General features: G+C 38.6%; 2 protein-coding genes across 2 annotated transcripts; both read right to left on the bottom strand.

Moving 5' to 3' along the window:
* Window positions 1-6,767: 6,767 nt before the first annotated feature.
* crp1 (C-reactive protein 1) lies at window positions 6,768-11,984 on the bottom strand. The gene is made up of 3 exons (XM_038301054.1): window positions 11,824-11,984; window positions 11,648-11,717; window positions 6,768-7,776 (listed from the first exon to the last, which is right to left on the bottom strand). Exons 1-3 carry the CDS (start codon window positions 11,824-11,826, stop codon window positions 7,166-7,168), a joined length of 684 nt encoding a protein of 227 aa, XP_038156982.1. The 5' UTR covers window positions 11,827-11,984; the 3' UTR covers window positions 6,768-7,165.
* A 2,992-nt stretch (window positions 11,985-14,976) lies between these two features.
* On the bottom strand, window positions 14,977-21,586 carry stub1 (STIP1 homology and U-Box containing protein 1). The gene is made up of 8 exons (XM_038301048.1): window positions 21,452-21,586; window positions 20,517-20,748; window positions 19,325-19,523; window positions 18,630-18,795; window positions 18,467-18,542; window positions 18,304-18,360; window positions 17,692-17,808; window positions 14,977-16,726 (listed from the first exon to the last, which is right to left on the bottom strand). Exons 2-8 carry the CDS (start codon window positions 20,628-20,630, stop codon window positions 16,601-16,603), a joined length of 855 nt encoding a protein of 284 aa, XP_038156976.1. The 5' UTR covers window positions 20,631-20,748; window positions 21,452-21,586; the 3' UTR covers window positions 14,977-16,600.
* Window positions 21,587-21,859: the final 273 nt, after the last annotated feature.

Below are 21,859 nucleotides of genomic sequence, written 5' to 3'. Positions count from 1 at the left end.
ATGCTGCCTCTGCTGTGATTTTGTGTTTGAGAAATGTGAACATTTGCGTTGCTAAACGGCCAGTGATAAAAGTGCCTTGTGAGTGGCCATTGTAACGCCTGCTCCCTGATTCGGGGTGACTCTAATGGGGAGCCCTGGTGAATTTTTCATGCAGCCCGGAGGGGGAGGAAGAGCAACCACACTGACATGTTACAACCTCTGAGAGGAAAGGAAGAAAGTGCATTATTGTGAAAACAAAATAAGATCTAGATACCCGTTTGCTTTCCTTATGCTGTCCTGAATGAATAAAAAAACAGTGAATGTTTTTTTTTTTTGCAATGAGGACTTAGTAGAAACAATTTGCATTTGCAAAAAAATCTAAACTTGACTTAAAATTAATTTTTTTATTCATGTACTTTTATGATACATGGCTTTTCAAGCTTGTTTTCTGTAATGTCTCTGATCATGATCAGGTTTAGATACCCGTTTGCTTTCCTTATGCTGTCCTGAATGAATAAAAAAACAATAAATGTTTTTATTTTATTTTTGCAATGAGGATTTAGTAGAAATAATTAATTTGCAAAAAATCTAAACTTGACTTAAAAAGGATTTTTTTAATCATGTGCTTTTATGATATATGACTTTTCAAGCTGGTTTTCTGTAATGTCTCTGATCATGCATTCGGCACTAACTCTTAAAAATCCACTATAGCTCATTTAAACAAAAGCAGGTTGAGTAATACTCAAAATCTCTCTTTAATGGGCTGAAATTTCTGCAAGAAAGATCTAAAAAAATTATCCATCTGTTCAATGCACACACGCCACTGCTCACTCAGATAGCTTGTAGCACTGTCTTGCATATGCAAATATGTTTTGCCTGGAAATCTATTAGAAGTTGCTCGAAGGAATCCAGAACGGTCCTCCTTCTGTCTCCCTCCTCCACCGCCTCGTGCGGGACTCCCTCTCGCAGTCCATCTCCTCTCGCGTGGAAAACATCTTCACCAGCTCCGCTCGCGTGGATACGCAGTCAGTCAGTGGGCACCGCCTCGCCCCAGACAGCTTACACCACCATGGGCCAATATGCAGATCTCATGGCGGCCCTGTCCGCGAGCAGAACAAGAAGGCCCTGCAACTGCTTGCTCAGTTGGATAATACATGCAACATAAGGACACAGGGAATAATTAACCGTTCTGTAGATTTTCTCCTTATGCTAACTACCTCAAATATTCAGTTTGGTGCAGAGAGACAAGGTTAAGGAAGTGACATTGTCAAAAAACATTTCATTTTCCCCTTGCATTTAGATTTAGATTTGGACTTTGACTAGGACTTCTTAGACATTAATATTGTCTTTTGTACTCTGCACATTTCTTCATCCATTTATTTAGCTTCTTCATCATCTGTTTAAATCTAACTCCATTTCCCCTGCTGATAAAAGGCTAGCCCCTCAGCATGACCCTGCCACCACTGCGTTTTACAGAACAAGATGACAGATTTAGGGAAACAAATGTTTATATATTTTTTTTCTCATCTAACCAGAGCACCTTCTTCCATTTTTTTTTTCCATACATCACTGGTGGGAAAAAAAACAGGACTTTTTAACTTCTTTTCCTTCAGTAGTGATTTCCCTCTTCTCACTTTTTATAGTATGAAGATCTCAGGTTTATTCTCCAAAATACTCCTGTATGTAGCTCAATTCATCTCCCCATCATCAATGACCAGTTTTCCCTGTTTTTAGAGACTAGTAATATCTCCACAGAATGATTCTGCTACTATATGGTTTGCTGTGAAGATTAAATCCTCAGGGTGATGTCCAGTGTTTTGAAAAAATTCATTTCGTTCCACTAAATAATAATGTTCAAATTTGTCAGTCTATCACATAAAATCCTGATCTGAGATCTCTATGTGTTGTTGCAGCAAAATGTGAAAATAATTGAATTGGTATGAATTTTTGCAATGTACTCTGAATTTACTTTAGCTTCAAAACAATAACTCTTATCTTATGGAAGAAAAACTCTCTCATTAGAATCTGCCTTTTTTTTGTACACTGAAGTTCAAAAGCGGATTTTTTTTAACATTAAACTTTAAAAACTGATTTTGTTTTTTTTACACATTGAATTCCTTACACTGAATTTAAATCTGGTAAAACTGTGCCTGTGAAAAAAAAAACATCTGTAAAAAATTCAGCTTTAAAAAAATTCAACTGCAAAAAAAAAATTGCCTGCAAAAAATTCAACTGCAAATGTGTTGACCTTTTGGTGCACTAAAGCCAAAGCAATCAGCACTTGATGCAGTAGAGCAGCTTCTAGCCGATGAAATTAGCTCATTTGGTCACAACAGTTGGGCATAACTTTGTTCCCGGCTGAATGAAGCAGTTTTTCTTGTTAAATATATATGATTAAAAAAAGTCAGGTAGCTACTAATAGACAGAAATTAGAGTTTTTCATCTAATCAGATTGGGTGAAATAACTGAGCCAATCACAGGCAGTGCAGGACCCCTGTCTGCCCTGTCTCATTTTGTCAGAAAAAAAAAGGAAGTTTGCCACCGGCCGCTTCTTCGGGATTAGGAAGAAGCGGCCGGTGGCAAACTTCCTTTTTTTTTTTCTGACAAAATGAGCTAATTTCATTGGCTAGAAGCTGCTCGGCTGCATCGAGTGTAGATTGCTTTGGTTTGAGATCACCAAAAGGTCAACACATTTGAAGTTGAATTTTTCTGCAGCTGAAATTTTTGCAGCTGAATCTTTTTTTTTTCTGCAGCTAAATTTTCACAAGATAAAAATTCAATGTATGGAATTTAATGTGTAAGTCAGTGGCGCAGTGGGTAGCATTGCGCCACAGGGTTCTGGGTTTGATTCCAGGCCCAGGGTCTTTCTGCATGGAGTTTGCATGTTCTCCCTGAGCATGTGTGGGTTCTCTCTGGGTACTCTGGCTTCCTCCCACAGTTCAAAAATTGGATTCTCTAAATTCTACTTAGGTGTGAGTGTGTGTGTGAATGGTTGATTGTCTCCGTGTTCCCCTGCGATGGACTGGCGAGCTGTCCAGGTTGGACCCTGCCTCTTGCCTGTATAGACAGCTGGAGATAGGCACCAGCACCCCACGTTACCCCACTTGGGATTAAGCGTGTCAGAAAATGGATGGATGGATGTCTTAGTTCCATATTATCTGAATTTTAATTCCAAATAAAAATAGCAATTAATTTAAAAATTTTGCATGAATATATATATATATAAATGTATGAGGGATTATCACTGCTCTTGGGCAGAGACGCAAAAAGAGAAGGAGAAGGTCTATGTGTGTCACTGTGAGCGCACCAGAGGGCTGAGAAGGCAGGGTTGGGCAGATGGTCCACAAAGGTGTTACCACACAGTGAGTGGGCACCACGATTGATGCATTGCAACATCCAAGAAGGTGGAACATTTGGCTGCTGACCCGCAGTCAGAACTCATTGGCCCTCCCTTCTCCTTATTTAGCTGCAGCGAGAGAGCCGACGGGTGATTTTGGTCGGAATAAACACACACTCTGAACAGCAGCACTTTCCCACCCTGAAGGAAAGCCTGTGTAGGCTGTGCGCTGGAAAAACTTCTTCCCTGTCTCTGCAAGGAGGTCACCATGTTGGTGCAGGCGGTGGAGGATGCGTGCACGGAGCCATGGAGATGAACAGAGTTAACACACAGGGTTACTGTTACACTTGAATGGAGAAGATCTGACCCTAAGCCTGTTCTGAGGGGCCTCTGTTACTGAAGCAACTCCATATGCCTGGATTTCTGCAAGTAATATGTAACACATGTGTCTCATGTTTGTTTGCCATGTCTGGTTAACGAATACTCAGGAGATATAAAAACAGAGAAGTTGACTTTTTGCTCTTCTGCATCAAAGGTAAACGGATCACTTCATCTCAGCTTATAGATCTGAATTATGGATCATGCTCTGGTACAAAAAAATACTACTTCTTTTAATAATATTGTTGTTCAATTAATGATCAGACATAGTCTGCTGTATCCTAATTCATTGAAGAGGAACCTGGTGAAACTGAGTATTTAATCATTTGGTGGCAAAAAAGTAACCAGTTATTACAAAGGAGTCAATCTAAAACGTTTTGAAAATGGGATGATTATTTTAAAAAATGTAAAAAAAAAAAAAACTTTTAGAGTTCAAAGACAAAATAATTTAATGACAGCCAGTTCTAGTTATGCACATGGGGATGTTTTATTTCAGGCCCAACAGCACTCTTACATCAGCTAAAACATAGAAAATTCATGAGTGAGTGTGATAACCAAAGGCAACATTCCAGCAAGAGGGTTTACAACAAGAAAATTGCTCTTTTGGCTCACGGTGAAGTTAAAACCATCAATGCTTCACAGCAGATTAAAGCTTTAATCATAATTATATTTATACTTTTTATATGGAGTGTTTTTCAGGATCTTTAAGCAAAACAAATCTATAATTTCAGCTGGATTATGTGTTATTATTAAGTGTTTTTAGAATAAAACAGATTTTTTTTCTTTTGAAGGGAATTTTTTGTAGTTAATTGTTGTTATTCTATATTATGTGTGTATTTACATACATAATGAACAAATTCATTAAATTTTATTTTACAGTATGCTTGTTTTGAAGTTATCGCTGCCAGTTTCTGTTAATGAATGCATGTAGTGATTCTATGGAACCAAGCCCAGACTGCCCTCCTATGGATGCATCCGGCATGCCAGCCTCAGTAGCACACACAGATCCACTCAGTGATTAGAGAAAAATGTACTTTAAAAAGTAAAAAATTATGCCACTTTTAGGGTAATTATCTTATCTTTTTCCAAGTCAAGTCAATTTTCTTATAAGGCAATTTGAAAAAAAGGTACTATTATATTGACCTTATTAAACGTAGAAATAATATCCAAGTAAAAGCAACTAAAAATGCTACAGAGATAAGAAAAAAATGTAATGAAATTTGAAACTTATTCCAGGTCAAAAGACAAAGGGTTTAGAGGTGTCTCCAACAGCTGCTCAGCTGATCTGAGTGACTGTGAAGAGGAGCGCTTTATCAGAGGTAGGAGGGAAGAAAAAAAAACAAAACATGAGGCTTCAAATAAAAGAACAAAATGTTTTCCTGAAAAAATGGAGCAGTTTTATCGCTGTGAAGTTAATTTGTTGCCTGGGGACCATCATTTTGATCCCTCAGACCACAGTTTACAAGCAATACAGATTTCAACTTCTAGAAAATGGTGCTGCTGATGCAGAAAAAACCTTTTTAGGACAAAAGTTGTGTCTCTTAAGTAATTAAGTATTATTTTCTCAACAGAGCTTTGACACATTTCTGCATCCTCTGAAAGCCACATCCTCATTTAAAGACCTTTATCTATTTTGTGTAGTCTCCATGAACATGCACTGATCATTCTTCGTATCATCCTCAGCACGCTCCAATGGATGCACACCTTTAACTTCTTGTAATAAATAATGGATTTATGTATGTTATATAAATATGTGTATGAGATCAGATCCATGTTTTGGAAATAATAGAGTTTTAATTTTAAAAATAAAATAAAAAATCTTGGGAGAGAGAAAAAAAATCTGTCTAATCTAAACTTGGCAAAACAGCTGCTTGAAAACAGCCTCTGGTTTTAATAAACATGAATTTTCAGAGCATGCTCAGAAGGTTCATGTGGTCAAACATCTGCTAATTATCTAGTTTGCATAGAGGATTTCTGAGGGCAAAATTTCAAAGGTGCTGAAAGTTGCACATGTGCTTTGCTAACAAGAAATTTTCACAAGTTTTTTACCATCATTTAACCAAATATCTTTTGAATCTAAGAAAAAAATCATAAAAAATTGCATTATTTTTGGAGTTTGATATGTTTTATAACTTATTCTATTAAAATAGTCATTATATTTACCCACTTAAAGGAGAATTCCGGTTTTTAACACTTTTAGCCCATTTTCTGTAGTGTCCAGGATGAAATCGAATGATCGACACCAAAATTTTGACAATTGGTCCTGTCTCTGCTTTTTGGCTCATGCAGAATCCCCCCCGGCTGCTTCAGAATGGCTTCCATTGTGCATGTCCGATAATGTCCTTAAAACAACCTTAAACGTTCTTTTTTAAAAATATGCTACTCACCGGGTCGTCAGCGCTGTTCAATGACGTTCCAAAAAAAGTTTTGTGAAGAAAAAACGTTCCTGTAGTGTTTTATTTAGCATTTTGTAAATCCCATTGAGTTCTGTTGGAATAGTCAATATCCCTCCGCCACCGGAAATGGGGCCTGTTTACACTTAGTTGTAGTCTTTTCGCTTCACTCTGTGTACTCAGACGTGTGTAGGTGCTAACGTCTCTGTTAAACACTTTAAAAAAACTCTGAAAATGGAATACGAAAGGTGGATTCTTGAGTAGGACATATTGGACTTTGAGTTTGACGGTAGAGGATACCGTTTTGAACCGGAATATACTGAGGAGGAGTATATAGAGACATTGTCGCCAACTAGTGGTCTGGAGTGTGCAACGCTTCAGATTCGAACGGGAAGCGGAAGTTTATAAGCGGTTGTGATGTATCGGAAAAAATTGTTCTGGGATTTACAAAATGCTAAATAAAACAAGACAGGAACGGTTTTTCTTCACGAAACTTTTTTTGGAACGTCATTGAACAGCGCTGACGACCCGGTGAGTAGCATATTTTAAAAAAAGAACGTTTAAGGTTGTTTTAAGGACATTATCGGACATGCACAATGGAAGCCATTCTGAAGCAGCCAGGGGGGGATTCTGCATGAGCCAAAAAGCAGAGACAGGACCAATTGTCAAAATTTTGGTGTCGATCATTCGATTTCCGCCTGGACACTACAGAAAATGGGCTAAAAGTGTTAAAAACCGGAATTCTCCTTTAAGAACTTTAATTGGGAATCAATGAGCAGAAAGTTCGATTAAAGTTTACAAATCTTTTATATTGTGTTGTTTGTTCTCAAAATTACCAAATCCATTTTGAGAATGTGTTAGTGGGTCTCTGGTAGTAGTATTTGTGGATCTTGTATTGGGGTATTGTGCTGTAGCAAAGTATGAGGGCATTGAGTCAAGATGATGGAAGACAAACACAAGAAAAGAAGCATCACAAAAACAGAGTCTGGCAAGCTGTAAGGCTAAGAAAGACAAGAGCTACCAGTCCAGAACTCACTTCTACAGCTTGCCCTCTATCTGATGGAACCACCTCATCGAGTCAGTCATCATCCACCACCAACACGTTCCCGCTCAGCTCATACTCAATGGTGGCCCAGTCGAAAATGTTTCCCTTGGGAACTTTATGCCCGTAGTGCCAGGCCTGGATCATGCTTCTAGAAAGAACAGAGTCCCACATGTTCACGTCAGTCATCTCCCCAACAAAGCTTTGGATGGCCTCCAGTCCTCCCAGGTGTCTGTCCGGGTCCTGGCCCAGCAGGACGGTACCCTTCGGACGAATGCTGTGACCTGGTTTGTACACCTGGTATGTGCTGCGCTTCCCTTCCAACCAGAATGCAGCAAGACCTGTGCGAGACTCCCAGGTGAGGCAGAGGCTGGTGCGGAAGGTGCCGAGCGGTGGCAGGTGAAAGAAGACGCCGTCGCCGCTCAGGTAGAAAGAGACACGGCCATCTTTTTCACGCCACACGTTGAGTTCATCGTAGTCGACTGTGCGATAGGCAAACAGGATGATCTGCCGCTCCTCCGGCAGCTCTGTGGCAACACGCATACACAGCGTGAAGGCTCTGAGACTCATCTCCTTCTGGGGGATCAGGGCCACGAAGCTGAAGTCCGTCTCATAGGGGAAGACCAGGACTTTCTCACTCAGGCCCACTGGAGTTAAAGACACCAAAACATCTTCAAGAGTGTAAATTTACAAAATAACATCATTCAATCAAGTTCTCTGATGGTTTAGTAAACAAAATGCTTTCCTGGGAAGTAGGCTTTAAATTTAGATATCTTGCAAGGTGGATTTAAACCGATAACATTACTGAGAGCATTTTGTTCAACAAATATCAGAATTGTAACGGTACAAGAAAAGTATTATATTCATTCACATGTAATCGGACCAAAAGCTAAATAGAGATGCTAAAGTTTCCCTCATATTCAGACATACTATGAGTGTCATGGACCCTGCTAACATTGTTTCTTCTACGTGAGGCACCCTTTCAGGTTAAGAATTTGCCCTGCCGAGCTGTTTATAGTGAGCCATAAATACTGATTTGTGGTGAGGCGTATCCGGTGGATCTTTGATTTAAAACGAGTGTGATAATCAAAGGCACATGGACGTCCACAGACTCCCCTACACTAGAATAGGTGGGAGCCTTACAGCAATACACACCAAACCAATGCTAAACTGGCTGCAATGCTGTCCTTCAGAAGGTTGGAGGACTCTCCCACCTATGTTTTACTTAGCAGGAATGAGGTTTAGTGAGTGTAAAACAGAAAATTGGTTAAAATAAATACATTTAATTGCAGGTCATGGCAAGGTTTTTTTGTATTTATTCCACCTTCATGATATCCGGCATACTTTTAAGTTAATAGGAGGCTTTTTCCCAGTAGCTTTGGAATGCCTTTATTAATAAGCAATAGATATACCAACTGGTAAACACAACTAGAAACTTAATAACCGCCACCAACAATGATGATGAGATGCTGGGAGAAGTGTTTTATTTTATCCAATATTTTATGTGACATTACATAAAAGTAAACAATGCTGCTTTGTTGTTACTGAATGTTTTCCAGACAAAATCATACGGAAAATACTTGACGTGGTTTTGAGGCAAAGCAAGAGGTAAAAGTTGATTATACGGATGGCGAGTGATGCCAGAATGTGAGAATCATCTTTTCTATGTCACATACATTCAGTGGATTAAAACAGTTTGGAGAAATTCCATCATGAAACCCTGAAATGTATAAGAGTTTCTGGCATAGTGTATATCTAAATTTAATAACCTATTGATTTGTGGTGACTTTAACCACCATGTCGACTGACCCTCCAAAAAGATGGCGATTCATTTTATTGCCCTTTTGGATTCTCTGGATCTCAGTCCGTGCCCTATTTATGAGCTTGGACTCATTCTGGAGCTAGTTGTCTTTCATTGGCTCACTGTGGGAGCTAATGATGAGGCAGTTTACGTATCTTATATATCAATATATATTTTACCATATCTGATTATTTTCTCCTCCGATTGAAACTCGTAATTCCTTCACCAACACCTAAACATTCTACCTCTCACAGCTGTCGTATCATTACCTCCACAGCGACCAATGAATTTGCTGCAGCATTTTCAGCTTCTGCAATTTCAGCTACCAACCTTATTTGGTAGCTGCCATGGACCTCTAAATTTTTCTTTAATCTTTTCGATCCATAATTTCTCAGATTTTAGCCTGTTGCCCCTTTCATGCACAAAACTGCAAGATGTGCTTGTTTAGCCATGGCTCAATCACTCCTATCGTGCTTTGAGGCTACAGTGCAGACAAGCTGAGAGTAGATTGAAGAAATATTACATGTGAACATTTGGAGAGAATGCAAGAAAGTTCGGGGTTTGATGCCCAGGGTCTTTCTGCATGGAGTTTCCATGTTCTCCCTGTGTCCACACATGTTCTCTCTGGGTACTCCCGCTTCCTTCCACAGTCTAAAAACACGATTGTTGGGTTAATTGACTTCTCTAAAATTGTCCTTCTGAGTGAGAGTGTGTTTGTGCATGGTCTTTGTGTGTGTCTCTGTTGCTCTGCGACAGATTGGCGACCTGTCCAGCTTGTGCCTCGCCTCTCACCCTTAGACTGAGAGAGATAGCCACCGGCCCCACCGTGACCCTGACAAGGAATAGCCGGGAGAAAATGGATGCATGGAGAGAGTGTCTTGCTTCTTACCAATAGGCTGTAAAGGAAGCAAAGTCCAAATATCTATCTAACGTTGTACTCCCCATATTCCGCTTCATCCAGGATGGGTAAGAGGGGGCAACTGTCTTAGCAGAGACTCCGATACAATCCTCTCCACACACACATCTCCTCCACCTCTGCTTTGGGAATCCTGAGATGCTCCCAGGCCAGCCGAGAGACATAGTCCCTCCATCATGTCCTGGGTTGTCCCCTGGGCCTCCTGCTGGTGGGACATGCCTGGAACACCTCCTAAGGGAGGCATCATGGGGGCATCCGAAAAATATGTTGATGTGGGAGAGAAGCAGCCCCTCCTATTGCTTCAGGATGGGCACTGTCCCTCCTGCCTTTAAGCATGCTATGGTTAAGCCACTTCTGAACATGCAATCTTGAACCATACATTTGTTTAAATTTTCCTCAAATTCTACCTTTTTTGTCTAAGGTTATGGAAAAATGTGTCCTGTCACAGCTACAAGATTACGTCTTGCTGCATGAAACTGTTGAAAAGTTTAATTCAGGCTTCAGACCCCGTCACAGCACACAGTGTGCATTTCCTAAGGTCCATAATGATACCCTGTAGAGCATTGGTACAAATAATTCAGTTGTGCTTGTGATGTTTGACTTTAAAGCTGCCTTTGATAGTGTAGTCCAGGTAATTCCTGTTTCACTTCTGGAACGCATCTGGCACGTCTAGGCCAGAGTTCTGGGTGTTTGCCTCATATCTAAGCAATAAATTTATCATCTTTAAACAAAAGGTTCCTGTTCATTTATATGCTGATGATGTACAAATCTACATACCAATGAAAGAGAATAATAAAAATAGTTCTTTTTTTTCTGCAAAACTGTTTGTTTGACATCAAGTTTGTCTCAATATTTTCACATAAATGAAGGAAAAACTGAGTAGATTCAGTTTTATTCAAAGCAGTCTTGTCAACCTCCAAGCTCGTGTTCCAGTTCCCCATATTTTACTTCAGCTGTAAGAACCAAGGGTGTGAAGATTGAAAAACAGGTAAACTCAGTAGTCAGAGTTGGCTTTTTTCAGCTTAAAAGTCAAAACATTTTTTTCCCTGGTTGACCTGAAAACGGGAATGCATGCATTCATTAGTTCAAGGATGCTCTGTTTGCAGGAATTAGCCAGTCTATTCTTGATAAGGTTCAAAGTGGTCCAAAATGCAGCTGCTTGGTTTCCCTCAAATGCTCCCAAACTCACTTCTAACTATTTTCTCTTTCCTCTGGCTTCCAGTTTTCTTTTGCTTAGACTTTAAAGTCCTGCTGTTTTCATTTAAGGTTTTAAATCACATTGCTTCAGGATATTTGTCTGAACTTTTAAATGTTCAAACCTTGTCATCAGAGCTCATAACCCTACATTTCCCCAGGACTAGCTGCAAAATCATTATTTTGCTATCTTTGTTCCCAAGTTGTGAAACACTTTATTACTAGAGCTACAATCCATTACTGATAGAGGAGTCTTTAAATCACAGCTAAAAACCCATCTGCTCAGACAGTCCTTACACTCCTGCTTTTTTTTTTAGCTTATATTGTGGTTTTATTTTTCTATATAGCTTTTAAAGGTGTTGTTGATTGTACTATTGTGCATTTTTTTAGTCTTTATCTCTTTTAGCTTATTTATGCCTAACATTTCCATATTTTATCGATTTTGGTCATGAAAACTTGCTTTTATATTAACTTGTAAAGGGATTTGTGCACCATATGCATTTTTGGAAAGTGCTATAAAAAATAAACTTTGATAGTTTGTTAGTCGTTAAGTTGATGCCTCTTGCTTATAGAACCACTCTAGCAATAACAATTTCAAAATGTTTACCTTGTGTGGCTAAGGAAGGAGCCAAAGGGAAAGCAAGGAGAGCTGTCACCATCGTCACTGTGTTGAAACTCTGCAAACACACCCAGGTTGTCTAGATTAGATAAAAGCTCTAATCTCTGAACAAATTTCTATGAATGGCTGCCAAATTTGCTTAAGAAAACAATAAATACAGTTACCATTTTGAAGCAGTTTGCCTTTTTCTGCAGCAGCTCAGTCGGTCGAACTCATCAGCTGTAGCAACCCAGTCCGCTTCTCCCCCTGGCACAGAACATTATGTCACCTCCTGAAGAGACGCTCGGACAATAGGCTCGGTATGTCAGGCCTGATGATGGTCAGTTCATGTGACAGAGCCTCGCATCATTTTATAGACACACGCCACATGAAGGATGAGGGATTTCAGATATACACAGTTTTTAAATAGAATTTCTGCTTTAGTGTATGGGGTTCATGAAGGACTTTTGGCCAATATACACAGAATTTAATCAGCTCAGAAGAGGAAAATATCTGTAACTTCATACAAGTGGGTATCAGGTTGATAAGTTTGTTGCTTTATAACATTACAGACGAGAGGAAGTATTTAAGAAATCAACATAAACTGTTCAGTTGAACATCTACAGCGCGTAAAATAAGTAAATATATTTCAAGACAAGACATTTTCACCAGATGTCTGTAAAAATCCATCCAATCCACACATACAAAGAAATCAAACCATAGATGTCAAGAAATTAAGTTATGTGTAATAAAGTGGAACATGAAGAAAGGGAGCCAGCCAAATCTGGTACTTATACATATGGTACTGGAAAACTTCAAATAATGGAAGGATGAATGGAAAAATGTACAGAGACGTTCTTGATAAAAATCTGCTGCCATCTACCAGGAATGAAGATGAAACTTGGAAGGACATTTCAGCAAGACAATGACCCAAAACACACAACCAAGGAAACTCTAAATTGGTTTCAGAGAAGGAAAACAAAGCAGTTTAATGGCCAGCCAATCACCTGAACTGAATCTAATAGAAACTATATGGAAAGAACTAAAGATCATAGTTCAAAAAAAGAGACCCATGAAACCTTCAAAATTTGAAGACTGTTGGTGTGGAAGAATGGGCCAAAATCACACCTGAGTAATGAATGCGACTAATTTCTCCATACAGCAGGTGTCTTGAGGCTGTAATTGACAACATAGGCTTTTGCACAAAACGTAAAATAAATATCAGTGTGTTTGATGCCTTTTCCCTGTGCTATTTCCCTAATTTCTGGACATCTGTGGTTGGATTTCTTTGTCTGCGTGGATTGCATGGATTTTTATCGACATCTGGTGAAAATGTCAATAGCACCTCTAGAAATATATTTACTGAGAAAAATGGTCCCGTGGTCAATACTTATTTTACCTACTGCATCTTGTCCAAACTTGAAGGCTAGTTCTGTCCTTGGATGTCATGTCTACACATAATAGGTGGCAGGAAAAAGAATAATTGCAATTACTAGTTCCTTAGTAACTGCTTGATATGATGCTCGACTCAATGAAGTCCATAAAATAACCAAAAGGCAATAATTTGGTGCTCAGTAAAGCGGTTTTTAATAAGCTGTGACCTCACAGGTCAGGGGTTTATTCAGAACCAACAGTGAGAATTTATAACTCCAAATTTGCAGTACCTAATAAGTGGTTCCCTAATAACTACTAGATATCTACCATTTACTTCCTTATTAATTCCTCTTTGGTTTCCATGGTAACTACACATTAGTTCTGTCTTAATCACTCTTAATTTCCCTGGTAACTAAGCAGTAGATCCATAATAAGGTGGAGCTGGGTGTTTATCAGTGACTATTGATAAACTACCCATAGTTCCATATTGGTTGTATAGGAATTCCCTAGCAGTTAATCATATTTTCGGTACATTATTTTCACATTTTTTTTGTGTGTGTTTGAGTGATTTAGAGGTCTACTTACTGTTTGATTTTAATGTTGTCCTTCTACACAATCCAGGTCAAACTGGAGACTGCAGAAATACCCACTAGAACTGAATTTATGGTTAATGACAGCAAGTCTTACAGGTCCCAGATCAGTAAAGACAAAGATCAACAGCACCAAAAATTCACCATACTGACATTATGATCTCAGTAAGGGATGTTGTGTTAGTTTTTTACCAGGTGTAACAACAGTTCTTTAGTTGCCTCATAAAGGAGTTAAAAAATCTTGGATAACTGGTTGGCCAGTCATTCCTGGGAAGTCTTCCTCCTGTTCCATGTAAGTCGGCTCATAATGTTTTTTTCTAACCTCCTAAATGTTACTTTATTTCATTTCATTGGACAGGTTTTGTTTAGATGATTTATTGCACTTCACAGGCCTGGTGGTAATGAGGCCACAGTTTCAGGCTAGTGAAAATCAACTCAGATGTAAAGAGGAATATAATTATTCACACTAGGGGTCATCAATAAATGAAAGCTTTTCATCTTCTCCTGTTTATCCGTCAGAGTCACTGTGGGGCTGGTGCCTGTCTCCAGCAGTCTATGGGCTGAAGTCGGAGTCCACCCTGCATAGGTTGCGGTACATTGCAGGGCAACAGATATACAGCCATGCACACCCACACAATCACACATTAAGACTACTTAGAGACACCAATTAATCTAACAGCCGGAGAAAACCCACACATGCACAGGAAGAACATGCAAAGTCCATGCAGAAAGACCCTTGGTTGGGAATTAAACCCAGAACCTTCCTGCTGCAATGCAACAGTGCTTCAAACTGCTCCACTATGTAGCCCCATAAATCAGTTTGTTAATTTACTTGAAAAAAATTTAAACATCATCTTCATATTAACCTTTTTGCTTCCTTTATAATGAGGTTCATAATAGGTTACAAGAATTGCAATAATATAAACAAATTTAGCTCTTTACTGATGTTTAGAAATTTAATTTCTCCACTTCAGATTGGTTCAAACAAAATGAAAAGGTTTTAAAAAATCCTATTAAAAATAAAATCTTAATTCATCCAAGAAATGATAATGCAAGGTACTTATGTTGAAGTTATCTATAATATAGAGGCTTCTTTTCCTCATAGCTTAAAACAAATCCTCCCTGTTCAAAATGTGAACAGGGAGGATAGACTGGTGAGTCTGAGCCACTAAAGGAAAGGAAAAGTCATTTGGTAAATAATTCTCTGTTCAAAAGGAGGATTTCAACATATGTGCAGTAAATAGTCATCAAATAGTTGATCTAGGGGAGAGTGATGAGAATTTCCTGTGTGTTTATGTGAGGAGTTGTGCTGCAGGCATTAAGCGATGAATACTCTGCAGTTCTTTATCTTCAGGATCAAACAAAAAACAAACATCCAAGGAAATGATTTAATCAGGCCAAAAGGAAAACAGAACAAGTCATTCATGTTATCAACATATCTACATTTAATACAGTTTATTAAGCTCTAGGCCTTCTCCAGACAAAAAAAGAACCCTAACTTGTCAAGAAATAAAATCTGATTAACACCAGCAAATTATGTACAAAGCCTGAACCCCAGCACAAAGACCAACCAAACGGGCCTAATTCACCACAGACACAATCAGCTGTAAACTACTAAGCACTGGATTGAAAACTCCTTTTATGACAGGAAATGCTGGAAATCCAGCACGCAAAAACTTGAACTAAGGTACAGATGAAGATGATCAGAACTCTTCCAGCAATCCTCTGAATGGCCGACTATGGGGCAGTGATGCAAATGAAGCTCATATATTTGTGACAGTACAAAGATTTGTCAATTTCTTTAAAAAGATGCAACCATTCAATCTTCAGGCTTTTAAAAAGAACAAAATTCATTTGATTCGAGCATCCGCTTCCATTCCAGGCAGACAGCACGTTAACATCCAGAAACATCTTCTGTAAACACTACAGCGCAGACCATTTGTCAAAGCAGATATCAGCAACAGTCAAAACAGCTAATGGCTCTCCTCTCAAGTTTAAACGTTTAAGCAATTAATATTCATATCCAGCAATGTGAAAACTCTTTTAGTTTTTTTTTTTTTTTTTTTTTTTATGCAGCTATTCATTTTCTGTTCTTAGCTCAAGGTTTCTTCCCCAAACCTTTAAACTGTTCGGAAAAAAAAAACATCTTGTAATAATGATGGCTGAATCTAAAGAAATATATTATCTATACATTCAGCTTATCTGAATTGTCTGGATTGGGGTTTGATTGAGATGCCAAATAAAGATCTATTCAACAATGTACAGTAAAGTGACAGGGGCATGAACGGACGGGGTGCCACCAGCAGGAAGAGGCGGAGCTGTGTTGCATCCTTCTTCTAGAACGGTGTCAAACTCACTATCAAGTCACTCTTGTTGAATGAGGATAGGTTTTTGGCATTGTAGTGACCTCTCCAAAAGATATACTTTAGTAACTAGGCAGATCGTCCATTTTTTTAATGAAAAATGACAAAAATATACTTGGATTAACCTCGAAATAAAAGGCCAGTGTCTGTATAAGTCCTGACGCAAAAAAAAGTCTGTTTCTTTCTCCATATTTGAATCGGTGAAACACTGGATTGTTATTCTTTCAGAAAACTGTGGCTCAGAAAAAAAGAGAGACACAGAGAGAGAAACCAGGCAGAGTGCAAAAGAGACCTGAGAGCACGGTCCCTATCTGAGCACAGAAAGACCTGAAACAGCACGACAGACAGGAAGATGAAGAGAAAGGCTAGAAATGTTAGAGTGAAGGGGGTCTTAAAGGGAGCAGCAGGCCGGTAACACTGAGCCTCAGTTAAGAGTAAGAAGTTGATCTACAAGGAAAAATAAAGGGGGAGGAGAGGAGAGGCAGGTTGAGACACGTTGCTCCTGTCTGGTAGTCCTCTGTGTGACTTTTCCTGCTTCCAAGGTACGTATCCACGCAAGGAGTGATCTGTTCTCTACAGTCTTGTCTTGTCCAGGCTCTGTGCATTGTACTGAATGGGGATACAAGCTTGTCTCTTCAGTAGTCCTCCACCCAACCGTTCTCCTGGATGAAAGCATCGATCACTTCCTTCATCGCTAGGTTGGGGATCAGCTGATCCTGGGTCAGGGGACTCCGGGTGACGGGGTCAAAGTGACCTACCCGCTGCACACAGGCAACAAAAAGAAGCATTTAAAACATTAATAGAATATGCTGTATGGACTTCATTTTTAGTATCTGCATATTTTAGGTCTACGCTGCACAAAACAGAAATGGGCTGAGGTTGGTAAATCCCTTCTACGTAAGCAGAAATAACCAACATAAAACATGAAAATGATGGGTTAACCTGTGCTTCACCTTTTACATGTGGCATTTAACAGATCATTGTAACATAAGCATAGAGGAACTACTTCAATTTATTAAACAGCTAGAAGATAACACAGAAAAATCATGGAAAAAAACTGAAGCAAAATACTCAAAAACAGACAAAACAATCTTTGGCAAAACTTCTTACACAGAGAACAAACAACTCCTGCAGTGTCAAAAAGCAGGAAAAGGATTAAGTTCTCAAAAAGCATGTAAAAAAAGAGACGGTAAAGGAGGCTGTCTAACATGGAGAGGAAGCCTAACTGTAACTGTCAACATTTAGTTACTTTAATCACACTAAAAAGATGAAATACTTTGCAGAGGATTTAGTTCTTGACGAACCGACGGTGCAATTAAAAGCATTAATGGACCTCATTGGGAATTAATGTGAAAAACCGACACTAAATAATGTATCGCCAAGAAGCGGGAAAAAAATGATGCATTTCCAAACAAAGTCATGTTATAACATTAACTTTTAATATTAAAGGCATCTAAGACTAAGAAATATGTCACCATTTCTATATCAGTGTGAGCAATTTGTGTTTGAAATGCCATAATTGTTTTAACCATCTAATTGATATAATGCTATTTTATATCCTGTGCTGCAGACAAAAGGAATAAAATTTGTGCAATAAAAGTCAGTCAGCAGAAATGCAAAATTCAACAGATCTGAAAATCTAAAAAGTCAATTGACCAGGTTCTGAACAAAAGTTGAGATTTTAAACAATACAACACTAAAGATTAGCAGAAGATCACAGCCTTACCTGCAAGTGCTCCTCGATATCCTTACGGTCATAGGTGATGCCGCTAGGTGTGATGCAAGGCTCCCGCATCAGCTCAAAACTGATTTTTCCACAAAGGTAATCGGGGATCTCACGCTTCTGGTGAGAGAAAAAAAATAAATAAATCAACAAACATACATTACAAAGGAAAGTGATGAGAAAGTAAGATAGGAATTGTGAGAGGAAAAATATATGTAAAAAATACATCCTCAACTACAGAGTTTTGTGTGATTTAATAACTCATCCCGCCTTTTAACAACAACAAAAATGTTTCAATGTGCTGTATATAATAAAAACAAAAACAAGAAAGAGAAAAAAGTAAATAGAAAAAAAAAGAAAAAAAGAAAAAAGAACAAACCAGAAATAAACACAGAAAGAAAAATACGCAATGTTTTGTTAAATTAGGTGATTTCCTGTTGGCTGAACAAAAGAAAATAAAAGGAAACAGTCTTTATAAGCTATTTTATCTCACGTCTGTTTTTTTGTTGTCTACTTTTAGTTTGTTTTTCCCTCAACTTATGCATCTACAGGTGTATGTGGTGAGATACAAGCTGGAACATACACTAGGAAACAGAAATGATTCTCCACACTCACTTTTCTTTTCTCATCTACTTGTGAGAAGAGCTCCTCCATCTCCATTAAATACTTGTCCTTAGTTGGTCACATTAAAGAAGAAAGAAAAAAAAAGCACACTGCAATGAACAAAATTTTTAAACTAATTAATTCTGTATGTTTTCAGCATGACAAAGAAGCATACATGTTTAGATGCAATCTTTCCAGCGTCACTTCTGTTTTGATTGTCATCCTGTTTCTCATTGTATTCCTCAAGTTCACTGCAAAAATACAAAGTGTAGATGATTCATCACTCAGTCTTAGACTGAAAAAAGCGTCAGGCGTTCTGAACTAATTTCCTGTCTCACCGTTCCTTCTCAGCCAGTATGAGTTTAGTCAGATAAGCATGTAGCTCATTCTCCTGGTTGATGCGCTTCTCCTCAATGCTGTTCCAGCGTTTCTTCTTGGCAATGCGCAATGCGCTGGGGATGTCATCTCCAAAGTTTAGCCTCTGCTCTTTTGCAAGGTTATAGGCTAAAAGCACATATAAATTAATAACAGTACCTGACGCAAAAAAGGTTAAGTTATAAAGTTAGATCTGATTAGTAATAAGGGTTATGAATAGTTCTGAATAAAGAAAAGATCAGCAATAACTATATATAGTGAAGCTGGATTAAAGATAAGATTTTACACCAAGAAGCCAAAACTAGATGTGCACCAATCAATCCATCAGAGATTAAAATTTGTTTTTCTTTTCTATAATTAGTGATCAACATTTCAAATACTGGAAAAAAAAAAAAAACATCAAATCTTTCATATTTTCAAACAACTAACATACAGTTCTGCATAAGATGGAATTAGTTTAATAATCATATATACGCATTTGAACACCCACACTCTGATCCCTTGCAACAATGACAACAATTATGCAGGAAATGCAAATGTTTATTTGCAACAGAGGAAGCTGCTGCTGAAAATATTGCAACACACTAGAAGGGCTCTTTTTGCACATATTCACTGAATTCTTTAACAATTTTGCCATATTTTAAGAGTGTCCTCTGACCTTTCTGTAGGTTGCCAATAGCCTCGTCGTAGTTCTCCAGCTCCAGGTGACACTGGCCTAGAAAAAAGTGAGCCTTAACTGACTGGCTGTCCAGCTCCAAGGCATGCTTACAATCTGCCAGAGCCTTGTCATACTGCTGCAGCTTGACATGGCAGAGAGCCCTGTTGGTGTAGTACACTGCCACCGACGGATTACGGTTCTGAGGATAGATGAACCACAGAATAAAAATGCATTGTCAGACATGTCCCCATTCTTTACAACCCTTACTGTGCTTTGCTAGTGGATTCCTAGCTAGCTCTGCACAATAATATAAAGTCATGCATTGATGGCAATTTAGGTAAATACTACAAAGACTATCATTTTTCTACAGACAGCAGTGGACATGAGTTTCAATAAGTCCACATGTTCCTCACTCCTGTCTTTCCAGGAGTAACACTTTCTGTAATGTTCTGCATCTTCAACACTGTAGTCTGTCTCAGATATCAGCATCTAGTGCAAGTAATTCACAACCACAGGGATAGGTGTAAAAAAAACAATGTGGACTCATGACAGCAGAATACAAATGCCAAAAACACTGAATAACATGATGATGATACAGTTATAACACACTGTGCCATCCTGTTGATACCTCATGCCAAATACCAACTTCAATGTATTTTGATGAGACTCAGGAACTTTTACACTATTACCCCGACTTAAACACAAAGCAACAAATTCTCTTAGAAAGTCACCTGATTAGTAAGTCTGTATATGTGAATTAAGCAACATTTCACATCCATACATAGAACACTAATGGCAGCACATGGTAGTGGGGGTGTCTTGCTATGGGACTGTTCAAAACTGATGAGGAGATAGTTTGTGTTTTGAGTTCTGGAAAAGAACAAATGACTGCAAAAGACTTGAGACTGAGACAGAAGGTAATAGGAAGTCAAATATATAATCAAAGGATTTGGATAATCGGTTATTTATTATGTAGAATTCATTTCAGTCATCAAAAAGGTAAGAAAATTGATTTTCACAGATTTGTGTCTGATCTTTTGCATTGCTGCAAAGAAATGACATCATTTAACAGTGCAAAGATGGTACAGAAATACACCAAAATCCAACAGCAACAACAAATCCAACTCGTTGCACGCATAAAACAAATTCGAATTTTAAGAAAACATGAAAAGGTACAGGGAGATGTACTCACAATTGCTTTGCTGTAGCATGAGGCAGCCTCCTGGTACTTGCGGCAGAGGAACAGCCGGTTCCCCTGCTCCTTCAGCTCCTGCGCGGTGGAGCTCTTCTCCGGGCTGCCAGCCATCTTCTCCACCGGCTCCGCGGGGCCCGCCTCGCCCTGCTTCCCAATCCTGTTCCCCGTCTCTCCGGCTGGCTAAATGACAGGTCTCAGAATGTCCTGTCCGTCCTGGATCGCACACAGACTAAACAGAGAAAATGAAGACACAGTGCTGGTTTAGTTGACATTAGCTGCAATGCACCTGCAATGCGTGTCTCTGGGTGCAATGTTGCTTTACAGCAGCCACAAGGCGTTAGATTAACTCGCTGACTGTGCACATCGATAAAAAAAACACGGCTAGGTGGCTAGTCTAAATTAACTATTCATATGACGGACACCGGTGATCACCAAATCAACAGCATCACTAGCATCAGCAATAGTAACACACCCACAGTGAATTTTAATGGAACTTTAACCATCTATGAACATTACCTTTGTATTAGCTATAAAAATAATGTCACCCTTAAGTGTTAACATTTGGGATATAAGCGCTAATGATGTTGTCATCTCAGAAAGAGAGAAAAAACGCCGCTAACTTTAGTCAACCGCTGCGATGCTACGTTAGCTAGGCTAATGTGTCGGTTATTGCCAGAGTTCAGCTTAAGTTAGCTCATCTAACTCTATTTAATATTAAATTATTCACAATTTACACATCGTGTATCAAGTCTAAACCATTGTCTAGTCTTGAATGGTTGGGCCAAAGCCTGGGATTTAGGCTCTTTTTAACCACATCGCCGCGAGGCAACATCAGAAAAGAGTGCTGAGCTAATGCTAAGTTAGCTAGCTGCTATATGGTTTTGTCGATGTTTTAGAGATTGTTGTAATCTTCCACAGCGTCTGGGTCTTACCTTTAGAGAGAGTTTTACATTCAGGTGAAAGTGGCTTTATAATCACTCATGTAAATTTTATTCTGGAGATTTCTTTCTTCGAGCTGTCATGACAGGTTGTTGTTATGCTGACGTCAAAAGCTCTCAGAACGGAAGCCGAGAAGGCACGCTGGGAACGCAGAGTTTTAATTTCGAGTGTCGTATTTGGAGTTGAACCCTAAATGTATGTCCAAAATGTATTGGGAAATAATGAAAAATAAAATTAAATAAAAAATAAAAAGTACTCCTAATATGTTGCTGTTTGGAATTTAAGTATGCTATAATGCTGTTTTATGTTTGCCTTTTGTGATTTATTTATTATATATATTTATTTATTTTTTTTTAAATACATACTTTGAAATATGAATTCAGGGCATTTTTCTTAAATTT

Source organism: Cyprinodon tularosa, unplaced genomic scaffold (genome assembly GCF_016077235.1).
Source record: "Cyprinodon tularosa strain WSP-4 unplaced genomic scaffold, ASM1607723v1 ctg46, whole genome shotgun sequence".
NCBI classification, from domain to species: domain Eukaryota; kingdom Metazoa; phylum Chordata; class Actinopteri; order Cyprinodontiformes; family Cyprinodontidae; genus Cyprinodon; species Cyprinodon tularosa.
The sequence above is the reverse complement of the archived record's forward strand: the minus strand, read 5'-3'. Positions and strand labels throughout refer to the sequence as shown.

Excerpts from the sequence above, each read along its gene's own strand:
- stub1 (XM_038301048.1), bottom strand. The coding sequence starts at position 20,630 with ATGGCTGGCAGCCCGGAGAAGAGCTCCACCGCGCAGGAGCTGAAGGAG. Across the intron at positions 18,796-19,324 it reads TATTGGCAACCTACAGAAAG|CCTATAACCTTGCAAAAGAG; the intron begins GTCAGAGGACAC and ends ATGTGCTTTTAG. Across the intron at positions 18,543-18,629 it reads ATACTGGCTGAGAAGGAACG|TGAACTTGAGGAATACAATG; the intron begins GTGAGACAGGAA and ends GTATTTTTGCAG.
- crp1 (XM_038301054.1), bottom strand. Across the intron at positions 7,777-11,647 it reads TCCTTCCTTAGCCACACAAG|TGGGCCTGAGTGAGAAAGTC; the intron begins GTAAACATTTTG and ends CTTTAACTCCAG.